Source organism: Lissotriton helveticus, chromosome 7 (assembly GCF_964261635.1).
Source record: "Lissotriton helveticus chromosome 7, aLisHel1.1, whole genome shotgun sequence".
NCBI classification, from domain to species: Eukaryota; Metazoa; Chordata; class Amphibia; order Caudata; family Salamandridae; genus Lissotriton; species Lissotriton helveticus.
The window spans coordinates 1,364,554,015-1,364,567,421 of NC_136068.1; the positions used below are offsets into that span (position 1 = coordinate 1,364,554,015).

The following is a 13,407-nucleotide window of genomic DNA, read 5'->3' on the forward strand; positions in this document are numbered from 1 at the left end:
GCAGGTGCGAGGCAGGTGAACTTGCAGGACTGGCAGATGAAGGATCCGTGGGTGCGTCTCGGGGTGGCTCGGTAGCATCCTGGGACTCGTCCGTCGTTGAGTGCGTTGAGGGTGGCGGCGTCGTACGTCCGACGGGTGGGCTGAGATCTGCGGGGGCCAAGGGTCCTGGCACTGGGCGCGGTCCAGGCGCGGACGGGCACAGACGGGCTTACCTTATCATCTACGAAATGAGGCATTTAACAGACTTTCATCAACAGTTGTCAGCCCAGAATCAAGTCACAATCACAGGGTACACACAAGCTCAATAGGAACAACCATTTATTTTAAAATCCCTAATGGAAAATGTATGCCATTGCAAGCTACTAAAACCTATATTGGACATTTGTCCCGCGTTACACACAACACCTCCTTGAAACTGCTTTTCCCGACCCTAAAATATCCATACTCTTAACATATGTGATATCCATTTATCTTAACAAAAGAAAACATATGAGACATCCTTTAGATGTATGTCTTAGGAAGACAAAGGAATGCTTAAAGTTGTCTTTAGATAAAGAAATGCTAATATTTAGGATCCTGTACCTTCTGGTTGTGCATTGTTTAATGGTGTACATTTTTTAAAAAAGGCCGAGGTGACTTTTGGTGTGCAAGTGGTCACTGGGGGGGGTGACTATTCTAAATTACAGTTGTTTCTTTTTTCGCAATTACTTCTGACCACAACATTACAAAATTACTGTAAAGTAGCAGCTTTTCAAGGACAAAAGTACAGCAGACTTTATCAGATTAAATGTGCTACTTACAAAGTTACATTATACACCCTTAGCCTGAATGGAGAAATGTCTTCCTAAAATGCCTTGGATGGCTAAGATAGTAACACATTGTAATTAGCACAATGGGAATGAGTGTTACTATTGGAGCCAAAGCCAAAAGATGGGGCCTCTATGTAGATTCCCAACTAAATCACATAAAAATAAATCAGCACTCCCTATTTATGATTCTTCCAAATATTATCTTTTTTTGGTCAAAACAAGATTAATCAGTTGCAACGTTGGATGTGAGCATTGTTAAATTGAAGTATTTTATGTCCAGAGTTCACAAGTCCATTCAAAATCATTCAGACGTGTTGTATGTTGAAAAATTATTTATTGACAATATCCAAGATATTTACACCCATGTAGCAAACACGTTTCATCCCTTTTCCCGAGACTTCTTAAGGGCTTTGTCCTTTCTAAGCGATATTTGTCAAACATATGTTCACATTCAATTGCCCAGAGGGTCCTTAATTAATGAAATAGAGGTCTTCGGTTTAAACAGGAATATTCAAGTTCAGCAAGTATATAATTTTAGCCCATGCCGGCATTTGAACCTAGTCTGTTACTCTTGGTGTATTTACACTGTCTCTGGGTTGTGAGTTCAAAGTTGGACAAAGCCTTGAAGAAGTCCAGGGAAAGGGACGAAACGCGTTGTCTACGTGGGTGTGAATATCTTGCATATTGTCAATAAATAATGTTTCAACATTGAACACATCTGAACAATTTTTAATGAATTTGGGAACTCTGGACTTAAACTCCTTCCACTTAACAATGCTCTAATCCAGCATTGCAATTGATTAATCTTGTTTTGACCATAAAAGATAATATTTAGAAAAATAATAAATTATGAGTGCTGATCTATTTGGTGTACACGTGTGTGAATCATATCCACTTATGGGGACCCAGGAGGCGGTTTTCCCTTGATCTGAGCACCACTTATTTGGAATACACCCTACAGTTTGATAGGTGCGGTATCTAGAGTCTAGGCCTCTTTTTTTGTAAACCGCTTGTTAAAACACATAATAAAGCTGCTGCAGTTAAACCACCCAAAAAACTATTGTTTCTGTTTTGAATGCATATATAAGGTAAACAATGAGTGATGATTCAGTGCACTTTAGTGATGTAAAATAATGACTCATGGCAATGCAAGTACTTCAATAGAGGCGGAATGATGCAGGAAACTGTCAGTAGCATGAAATGAGAAAAACATATTCTCTGTGCGGAGCCAAATCTAAGGAATATGCTACTTACCAGTATGCATCTGTTCTTGGCATAGAGGGCTGCAGAGTGGTACATTTATGAATAGATCGCCATCTGGTGTTGGGCTCGGATGATTGCACTTTGTTTTTCTTCTGGAGAAGTCTTTGTCGTCATAGGTGACTCCTCCTCTCGGTGTTAGTGCGCATGGGCATCGGCTCCATCCTTAGATTGTTTTGCCATAGTAGGGTTAGATGGAGTAGTGTAGTATAGTACATAAAGATATGCCCATGTAAATGTATCTAAATAAGATAATGTTGGGACAGACACAGGTTTCCGGGGAGGCAGGGAGGGCATGTACCACTCTGCAGCCCTCTATGCCAAGAACAGATGCATACTGGTAAGTAGCATATTCCGTTCGAGGCATATGGGCTGCAGATGGTACATTTATGAATAGATTGTACAGCAGTTACCTCCCTAGCGGTGGTCACCAGTGTCTGTCGCAACTGTCTGAAATAGAGTTTTTAATACAGCTTGGCCCACTCTGGCTTGTTGTGCAGCCTGTACATCAACACAGTAGTGCTTTGTGAATGTATGTGGTGTAGACCAAGTTGCTGCTCTACATATGTCATCTAGGGGAATGTTCCCTAAGAATGCCATAGATGCTCCTAGTTTTCTTGTGGAATGAGCTCTAGGAGGAACAGTTAATGTTCTCTTTGCTTTAATGTAACATATTTGTATACATCTTACAATCCATCTTGCGATGCCTGCTTTAGAGATAGGATTGCCCTTATGTGTTGGGGAAAATGCTACAAATAGTTGTTTAGTTTTCCTGAAGTCTTGTGTTCTTTCTATGTAGTACAAAATGGCTCTTTTAACATCTAGTGTATGTAGAGCCCTTTCTGCCACCGTCTGTGGCTTTGGAAAGAAGACTGGTAATTCCACTGGCTGATTGATGTGGAATGCTGAAATTACTTTAGGCAAGAACTTTGGGTTTGTTCTAAGAACCACTTTATTCTGGTGTAACTGTAGGAATGGTTCTTGTATTGTTAATGCCTGTAATTCGCTTACTCTTCTGAGTGAGGTAATAGCTATAAGGAATGCCACCTTCCATGTAAGGAATTGTATTTCGCACCTATGCATAGGTTCGAAGGGTGGCCCCATTAGTCTGGTGAGTACTACGTTGAGGTTCCAGACTGGGGAAGGTGGTAATCTTGGTGGAATGACTCTTTTAAGACCTTCCATGAATGCTTTTATCGCTGGTACTCTGAACAGTGATATGCGCTGCCTGTTTTGTAGGTATGCTGCTATAGCTGCTAGATGTACTCTGATAGATGTGTACGCTAGATTACATTGCTGTAAGTGTAATAAGTAGCAAATAATCTCCCTTGTTGATACGTCTAGAGGGTTGATATTGTTATTAGTACAGTGTATAGCAAACCTCTTCCACTTAGCTGCATAGCATGCTCTGGTGGTTGGACGTCTCGCTTGTTTAATTATTTCCATGCAATTTGGGGGGAGATCTAAGTACCCAAATTCTAGGATTTCAGGAGCCAGATCGCTAAGTTCAATTGAGTTGGATCTGGGTGCATTATTTCTCCATGGTTCTGTGTAAGGTGCATGGGTAGAATTCGTAGCTTTTGATGTGGCACTTGTGAGAGTTGCAAGAGCGTGGTGAACCACGGCTGTCTTGCCCACGTGGGTGCTACTAGTATCATGGTCATTGAATGTTGTTGCAGTTTCCTGACCACTAATGGGATTAGTGGGAGAGGGGGAAAAGCGTATGCAAATTTGTTGGACCAATTTATCCATAACGCATTGCCCTGCGACAGGTGATGTGGGTACCTGGACGTGAAGCTTTGGCATTTTGCGTTCTGATGAGTGGCAAATAGGTCTATCTCTGGTTGTCCCCATCTTTGGAAGAATGGCTGCAGTATTTGTTGGTGCAGTTCCCATTCGTGTATTTGTTCCGACTGTCTGCTTAAGATGTCTGCTATCTGGTTTTGAACTCCTGGTAGGTGTTCGGCTAACAGATAGATGTTTTGAGGAATGGCCCATCTCCAAATTTCCTGTGCTAGTCTGGATAATTGGAGAGAGTGCGTCCCCCCCTGTTTTTGAATATAATACATTGCTGTCATGTTGTCTGTTCTGATCAGGACTGCTTTGTGGATAACGTGTATCTGAAAGGCTTTCAATGCTAGAAACACTGCCAGTAGTTCTAGATAGTTGATGTGCAGTGTTCTTTCCTGCACACTCCACCTTCCTTGTACTGTGTACTTGTCCATATGTGCTCCCCATCCGGTGAGCGATGCGTCTGCTGTTATTGTCACCTGTGGAATTGGCTCTAGGAACGACCGCCCCTTGGTAATGTTTGTTCTGTTCCACCACTTCAGAGAGCGGTGTGTGCGGTCCTCTACCAACACCAGATCCGTAATCTGCCCTTGAGCCTGATTCCACTGTGTCGCTAAGCATTCTTGTAGCGGACGCATTTGTAGTTTTGCATATGGTATTAGCAGTATGCAGGATGACATCATGCCTAATAGCTGCATGAACACTCTTGCTGTTAGTGAGTGTTGTGGCTGAAATCTCTGAATGATTGTAAGCATTGCTTGGACCCTGACTGGGTTGGGGTACACTTTGGCTTTTTCTGTGTCTATAGTAGCCCCCAGATATTGTTGAACCTTGTTTGGTTGTAGGTGTGACTTTGTGTAGTTCACCGTGAACCCTAGCTGGTGTAGTAGCTGAATTGTCTTTTGTGTGTGTTGCAGACACTCCTCTTGCGACCTGGCTTTTATTAGCCAGTCGTCCAAGTATGGGAAGACATGAATTTGTTGTCTTCTTAGGTAAGCTGCTACCACTGCCAGGCATTTTGTGAACACCCTTGGTGCCGTCGTGACACCAAATGGAAGGACTTTGAACTGATAATGTTGTCCTTCTACCACAAACCTGAGGTATTTCCTGTGGGCTTTGTGAATAGGGATATGAAAGTAAGCGTCTTTTAGATCCAGTGTAGAAAGAAAGTCCCCTTTCTTCAGTAAAGGAAGTACTTGTTGGAGCGTGACCATGTGGAAATGTTCCGAATTTATGTATGCGTTGAGAGGTCTTAGGTCCAGTATTGGCCTTAGAGACCCGTCCTTTTTGGGAATTAGGAAGTATAGGGAGTATACTCCTGTTCCCTGTTGGTGCTGTGGAACCTTCTCTATGGCATGCTTTTCTAGCAGTGATATTACTTCTTGTTTTAATAGTGTCAGGTGATCTTGTTTCATTGGACGCTGTTTGGGGGGGATGTTTGGTGGGGTAGCTGTGAGTTCTAGGCAATAACCATGTTGGATAATTTGTCTTACCCACTTGTCTGATGTGATGTTTTCCCAGACAGGTAGGAACTGTGATAGGCGTCCCCCTACCGGTGTTATATGGTCTGGGGGAAGCTCTATGAAGTCACTGTTTTGGGGTTGGAGAGTTGCGGTTGTTGTTGTTTCCGCGACCTCTACCCTTGTTGTTGTTACCCCTGTATCCACCTCTAGAATTACCTCTGGGTGATGTAGGTGTAAAAGAGGTTTGCTGTTGGTTTGTACCTGTACTTTTGGATCCTCCTCTATAGGTGGATCTACGAAAGGAACCTCTTTGTGTCGGCTGTTGCAATGCTCCCATTGATTTAGCCGTTTCTGTATCCTTCTTCATCTTTTCTAGGGCCTCATCTGTCCCTGTGCCAAAAAGTGTTTTCCCATCAAAAGGTTGGTTCAGTAACGATGTTTGTACCTCTTGTTTGAACCCTGACACTTTGAGCCATGCATGTCTCCTTAACATGATGCTTGTATTTGTCGACCTTGCCGCAGTTTCTGCCGCGTCTAGGGCGCACTTTATTGAAGTGTTAGTAATTAACTTCCCTTCTTGTATAAGTTGATCTGCTCTCTTTTGATGTTCTTTAGGGAGATGTTTGATGAGTGTTTCTAACTCATCATAATGCGCTCTGTCATACCTTGCAAGTAGTGCTTGCGTATTAGCTATGCGCCAACTGTTTGCCGCTTGAGATGCTACTCTCTTGCCAGAGGCATCTATTAGTTTAGACTCTTTGTCAGGAGGTGGAGCTTCTCCTGTAGATAAAGAGTTTGCTCTCTTGCGAGCGTTTGTGACCACTAGTGAGTCTAGAGGAATTTGTCCCTTAATGTATATTGGGTCTTTTGGAGCTGCCCTATATTTTTTATCAATTCTTGGGTTCAATACCCTAGCCCTCACTGGGTCTTTGAATATCTCTGATGTATGACTGAGAAGGCCCTTTAGCATTGGTAGTGTTCCTGATGTTCTTTGTGCAGTAGGTAGTGTTTCTAATAAGAAGTCCTGTACTTGAGGTTCTGTATGTAGGTCTACCTTATGAAATGTTGCTGCTCTAGTAATGAGTTGTGCAAACCCAGTATTGTCATCAGGAGGTGAAGGTTTTGAGGGATATGACTCAAGGTCGGTATCATTACCTGATCCCACATTATACTCCTCCCATGGGTCTGCCTCCTCTGGGATTGTGTCCTCATCATCCCCAGGGTGTCCCCCCTCCCCTGTGTCACTCTCTCCATCTGTTGTAGGTGTAGATGGACGTGTGGGAGGAATATCTGGCCTATTGTGAGGACTCTTGAAGATGGTGTGTGAGGTTTGGGAGAAGGGGGAGGAGTTGTATTCGTCCCCATTGTTCTCTTCTTTGGATGAGCCTTGTCGTCCAAATGTTCATGTTTCCTCTTTTTAGGTAGTTCTGTGGCTACCTTGCCAGTCTTTGGGTCAATAAACAAAGTCTTTTGTTTAGGATCCGTTCCGTGTTCCTGTGTCGGTACCGCAGTTTTCGGTTCCGAAAGGTGTTTTTTCTTTGAAATGTCCATTTGTATTTTCGGTGCCGAAGTTTTGTTCGGATCCGACTTCTTCGGTATCGAAGATGTCCCCGGTGTCGAGGGTGTTTTCGGCGCCGAAGCGTGCTTCGGTGTCGACATGGACTGCTTCGACTTCGAGCTTTCCTTGACCTGGTGCTTCGGTGTCGATGTGGTCGGTTTATCGGAACCGGAACCACTATGATGGGGGACCGAGTGTTTCGGTTTCTGTTTCGTTGCCGGGCTCGAAGGCGGGGCGTTGGAAACTTTTTTCGGTTGTCTGACCGGGCTCGAGGGCTGGGTCGACACCGTGCGGGGTCTGTTTTTCGGTAAAGGGACGTCGTCACTCACAGTTTGTTGGACGTCGATTTCCTCGACGTCGGACTCGTCCGCTTCTGACCCCGCCTCGTCGGCCTCTTCTTCCTCCTCTTCTGGGTGCTGGTCCTCGAACAGCTCCGGGATTGCTTGTGACTGCATTCTCGATACCTCGTGTCTTCGGGCTCGACGGTTTCTAATCGTCGATTTTGACGAGAACGCTGCACAGGCCTCACAGTCCCTGGATTCGTGTTCAGGGGACAAGCAGAGGTTGCACACCTCGTGTAGGTCCTTGTGTGGGAACTTAGCACCACACGTTGGACATTTTTTGAATGGAGTCCTTTCCATGGACCCCGGGCTGGACTACGTCGAGTTTCTCGTAGTCGTCGTCCTTCGAACCGCGTCGGTATGGAGTGAAGTTGCGTTCGATAACGATACCGTCGATTTGGAAAGGAATACGCGCCGGTTATAACCTTCTTTGTTGAAGTCGGTCCGGAGCGCTTCGATCCTCATCCGAACCCGATGGCGGAAAAAAACAATCTAAGGATGGAGCCGATGCCCATGCGCACTAACACCGAGAGGAGGAGTCACCGATGACGACAAAGACTTCTCCAGAAGAAAAACAAAGTGCAATCATCCGAGCCCAACACCAGATGGCGATCTATTCATAAATGTACCATCTGCAGCCCATATGCCTCGAACATGTATGTATATTTTAGAGAATTGATAACAGTAGATAATGCAGACAACTGCACTATCAAGCAAGACGTAAAATTGCAAATTCTTGGATTTTATGCTTTTGCTCATCTCAACCAAGACCAGAAACATCAGAAGAGAAATTAAACAACTGATGTCTGCAAACAATAAGACTGGATGCAAGTAGTTCTGTAGGTATTTGACTATCATTTCCCTGTTGCAAATTAGGGAAACTACTTTCCTTATTTTGGATTTAGTCGCATTGTCTATTGATTTCTGATATAGCTGTTGAACCCAACTTTACAAGAAATTATTCTGTTTGTTCAGCGCATATCCCAGGCGGTCCACCACAAGGTATTGTTCGGATGTGCACCTGCCGAAATCTCAGTATAAAAACTTGTCTAGTGGGCCTAGGTGTGATGGTGTAGTAACTGCAGATATGAATGTCCATCAAAGAAACAAAATGGCAGAGACAGGCGGCAAGAGCACGTACAGTCAGTGAAAGGCCCGGGTGCTACTTGCTACACTCCATCAAAGTGGGCCGTGTTGGTGGACCCGGCACCAAGGTGCCCTTGACCTTCACGAAAAGAGAAGTTACCTACCGTGATTGCATACACAGGAACCCCTAGAATGAACTTGGCATGTATGCCTCTGTGCGATCAAGCTCTTCAGACGAAAGTTCTCCATCTATAACGCTTGACTGCACTACTCTACCAGAGGAAGTGGCACACTTGGTGTTAAGCTGCTTGTGTTGATGAAATGAAAAAGACAGGCAGTATGGGTTTGTTTGCAGCCCTTATTGTAATGGAGTAGACCCTGTTACTATCAAGGTTTTCTTAGGACATGTAACTGTTTCCTTGCTAAGGATCACTTCCACCCCTCAATGGTGCTACACAGTGCTCCACATCTTTGATCCAAATAGATGCTAAAAGGACTACAAGCCCTACACAAGCTGAGTCTCAAATTTTTCCGCCATGAGAGTGCCTATAGTAAAAAAGCTAAAAGCATTGGGGCAGACCCTGTGGTCTTGTCACCATAATCCACCCCCCAAGTTAAGCATGCATAAGTCAGGACTTTTGCAGGTGTAAGATTCAAGCGATAATCGCGGTTAGCGCGAGTTATTTCATCGCTTCCCGGCCATTGGTAATAGGGGGAAAGTGAGTTAGCGACTACTTTCCGTTGCCTTGAAGTTGGAAATGCCTACTTTGCATGTTATTAGCGATAAATATCGCTGACATGCAAAGCGGCACCCAAACCGGTCGCTTTCAACAGGAAGCTGTCGCTAACAGCTGTTAGCGACAGCTTGCTGATAGGGCAATGACAATATCGCCGCTTTAAGTGGTGAAAAGTGCAGCGAAAGCGGCGATGACGCCCCCCCATTGTTTGTTGTCTGGGTGTTAATATGAGCTAACAGCAAAATAGAGCAGTAGTTCACGAGGGGGCTCCACTTATGTGAGCTAAAAGAGAGCTGTTCTGTTCCTCGCACCCCATCTTTGAGAGGTTGGGATGGTACCTCCGATCACCAGCAGATTGGACACTGGCGTTTGTGATGTGCGTCTACCTTTTCAAGCACAATGAGTGGCACATGCATTGTCCTTATATCTGCAAGGACTGCAAGTGAAACAGTGGATGTTCTTCTAGCCACTGCGCCTTAGTATTCTCACTTACAGGTTCCTAAATATCAGCATACACCCATGATTCGCAGGTTGTTGTTGGACACTTGCTTGGGATCTTCAGGGGCCAAAAAACTGCAACAAGTTGCCTGTGCAACAGCATTCACTTCCCTCAGTCACTCACTTTAGGAAATGTCTACATAAAAATACTTCTCGTTCAGGACTAGGAATTGGTGGTGACTCTGATTCCGGGGTTGATATTCAAGTTGTCCGCAGGTTTTGTTGAAGTATTTTATATAGATTTTGCCCTGAGGTTTGCATACACGCAACCTAACTGCAGACTAAATGCTGACTGGGAGTTGCAGTGAGTGCCCTATAAATAAATACAAATTTAAATATAAAAATGAAAGTCACCGCCAGTTGTGTTTTTTCCTAAATAGTCCCACCAGCACTTTCCCAACAGTATAACAAATGTTGCCAGCACCCAACTGTATTTCCCTCAACGCAGCCATTTTCCATCACTTTGTACTAGTACTCATCATGGAACTCAGCACACCATTTTGTCTTGGTAGATGTCCACTTAAGATGTATTTCTATACATTAACTGTTCCAGTAGGCAAGATGTATTTCCATGTTAGAGCATCAACTAGTACTACTACTACTTCTACTAGTTCCATTAGGTAAGGGTGCCTGGGGATATTTCTAGTGAGTCAATGTAGGAATCCACCTTATATATTGTTTATAAAGGATCATTTCCACTGTTGGAAGTGATTTGTTCAACATATCTAATTAACTATTCTTGGTTTCTTCATTCAGCTACTTGTGCATGAGCTCCGCTGAATTCTTGCCAATATAGTTGTGTCCATCATCTTAGAGGGAGGCATTATGCAAAGCATGGTTTGACGGTGTTCTGCAGGTCATTGTTATCATATATTTAAATGTAAGACGTCTGAGCTGGATTCTATAGCATTTTGCAGCCCCTGCCTCATGTGTTATACATTTTTGTATTTCCCTTTCTTTCACTTCAATGAACATATACAAGAATGCGCTGAATACTTTACTGTTTTATGTTATAAATCCTAGGCCATTAAGAGGTTGTGATATTATAGCAATGTATTGCACTGTGGTATATTGTCCTCCCCTAGTGGGAGGTATGTTTCTCTCACCAGATATCAGCTTGGCAGCACATATGAGTTTATCTTCTTTGTTCCATCATATAGTTGGCTAGCCCACTGCCGAGGGCTATACAGGTTGGTAAAGGCTCTGAACCCAAGTTATAAAGCTGAGCCGCAGGAGAGAGCCTATTGCATTGGAGAGTGCCTTTAACAACCTGTAGAGCCAAAGACAGAAGCCTATAAGACTATTAGAATATTTCACTCACTGAGAATTGAATGTTCTAAATTAAAAACAAACATTGGAGTGTTAGAGTAGCAGGCTTATACCAGCTGTGATTGGCGGCCAGCCACTTGATTGTCTTCAATGGCGCTCCCAACATTCCAATGGTTGCTTAAAAGCTATACGTCTAGACCTAGACTGAAATCAGATTGTTAGAAAAGCTATAGGCCATGGCATGTATTTGTTCGTGAAAAGCGGGATAGCCCGGAATATATGCAAGACCTATTAGAGACCATGGCATGCTGCATATGTTTCTATTGGAAGAGTTTGGGATCGCCAAAGGGAAACACCTCATTCAACCCAAAGGCATTAAAGGCTTATATGAAAGGCTCTGCCCAAAAACTTCAACATCTCCACCTTACTCTGAAAATGTGTAAATGCTGCCAAATATTTTGGTTGGATAAAACTGACAGCCGTTATGTGACTTTTACAGGTTCAATCATCCAGAAAGTTTGTAAAAGACAGTGTAAGAATTTGTTTTAAAAGTCAAAAACCAAGGGAGAGGTCTAGTATATAAAGCAGAGAACAGAGATGCCAAATAACCAAAAGTGCCCCACCTGTATTGTGCAGATATAGAAGTGCCCTAAAGTGCCTATTCCAAATAGGCCTTTTGTGTTTTCCTATGAGAGTTATAGCTATAACTATAAACAGTTAAACACTCAGAAGAGGAGGTGGGACTAATAGTGCAGGTGAAACACAAAATCTGAAAGTATTGCAGGTATTTCGAAGTTAACAGTGATGTCACATCTTATCAACAGTGTCGTATCCCTGAGTACATTCCTTAATATTTAGGGCTTCACAAAGAAGGACACCCCCACGCATACCTGACTCTCAAACTCCCTGATCTGCTTATAGGGTAGTTTGGGCAGCTGGAAAACGTATGAAACACAGAGAGGTCTGGGATTCAAGCAACAAGGATAGAGGTCATTTGGGGTGGGTGGAGGGCAGGAAGAGTAGGGATTTTCTTTGGATAAAGAAAATGATAAAGGGGTGCAAAACAGAAGGGAAAGTACACATACTGAGGAACCATCTCAGTAAGGGTAGGAAGACTTTGGATGGGGTCCCAGCCCAACTTGATTGAAGCGAGTAATGGTTTCTCGTCTCTTTGGTGCTTGCCCAATTAACAGCTGATGGGACACACCAGGCACCTTCGCGGTGAGTGAATATACAAGCGATGCTTTAGACAAGAAACAAAATAAGACACATCCTACCCATCCTTTCTGTAGAATTCCAGCATCATGTTGTCGGTGGCAACACTGAGGGGGCGTCGAGCCTGGTCATGAAGTTTTCGGTCAGAGTGGTCCATGTCCGGAGATGGCATAGAGCTGTAGTTGGCATTATGGTTGATATGCACTGGGCTTCCATAGTTTCCGGTCACATTAAATTCGATCTCTGTCCCAGAAAAAGAATAACTTAGTATGGAGCTGCATCAGACCACATTCTGAGAGGTTAGGGAGTAAAGTATGCTGAGCAATCTCCACCACTGGTGCCACGTAGACACCCAAGCACACGGCCAAATGATCTAAGCCAAGCAGGGGAAGGGGGATTGGTTACAGAGCAGACACCATCATTCAGGCACATCTGTTACCTGGTTTCCGAGATCAGGCTACATGAGTTAAATGAGTGCATTCAGAGAACAGCAGGAGCAGGCTGCAATGGACCACCACAAGCAGCAGAATATAATTTCTGGCAGACCCCCATGACTGTGCTGCTTGGTAAAGATCATGCAGTCACTGCGCAGCTTTTTTGGGGGTGGTGGTGGGGGGGTGGAGTTTTATATAGCGCCAACTAGACCCGAAGGTATCAGAGTGCTTTACATGAGCACCAGTTACGTTACAGACGGAGACATTCATTTTTCGTTAGGCACAGGGAGATTAAGTGATTTGCCCAGAATCACAGGATGCTGAGCATGCCTGCCAAGACTGCGACCGCCCTAGCAGTTAGACCACATCCTCTTTGAAGTCTGTGATGCCAGCATGCCACTACGTAAGTTGGTTCTCTGACTTTGCATCTCTCATCTTGGCCAGTTCAGTAGAGGGGCGCAGCTTTATGCTTCCTCAAACTTCCATCCATGCAAAATAACATAAAACTTTAGGTTGTGTCCAGGAGGAATTATCTGATCTTTACACGCATGAATGCATGCACACATTTACCTTTTATTTTACATTTTTTACGATTGTCTACATTTTGCATGCAGTAATGCTAGGGTATCATTTACTGCCAAAAATGGAATAGAGAAAATACCTCCAGGAAAGAACCAGTCTGCATGCTGAATTATGGGCTCGATGATTCCTACTATCTGCAGGGACACGGTGGTCATCATCTCTGTGATGTTCCTGAAGAAAGACATGGTATGAAAAGCAGCTCAGACCAATTTCATTTAAAATAAATGTGTATCTCGCAACAAGTCTTCCTTTTCATATGCAGGGCATAAAGGCCTAAAACAAGACTGGACTGGAAGAGGGAGATGGTGAATGAGCATCAAAAAGAAGGGTTCTAAACCACCTGCCTACCTGCAGACCTGAGAGA

At 43.9% G+C, this 13,407-nt stretch overlaps 1 protein-coding gene across 2 annotated transcripts in view; it reads right to left on the minus strand.

The window, feature by feature from the left end:
- ARHGAP44 (Rho GTPase activating protein 44) overlaps positions 1-13,407 on the minus strand; it is a 607,050-nt gene that overhangs the window by 128,014 nt on the left and 465,629 nt on the right. For both annotated transcript variants that reach the window (XM_078650855.1, XM_078650856.1), the window contains exons 15-16: positions 13,123-13,214; positions 12,090-12,270 (exon numbers count right to left, since the gene is read on the minus strand). In XM_078650855.1, the coding sequence (XP_078506981.1) occupies positions 12,090-12,270; positions 13,123-13,214 (273 nt within the window). The remainder of the gene's footprint in view (positions 1-12,089; positions 12,271-13,122; positions 13,215-13,407) is intronic.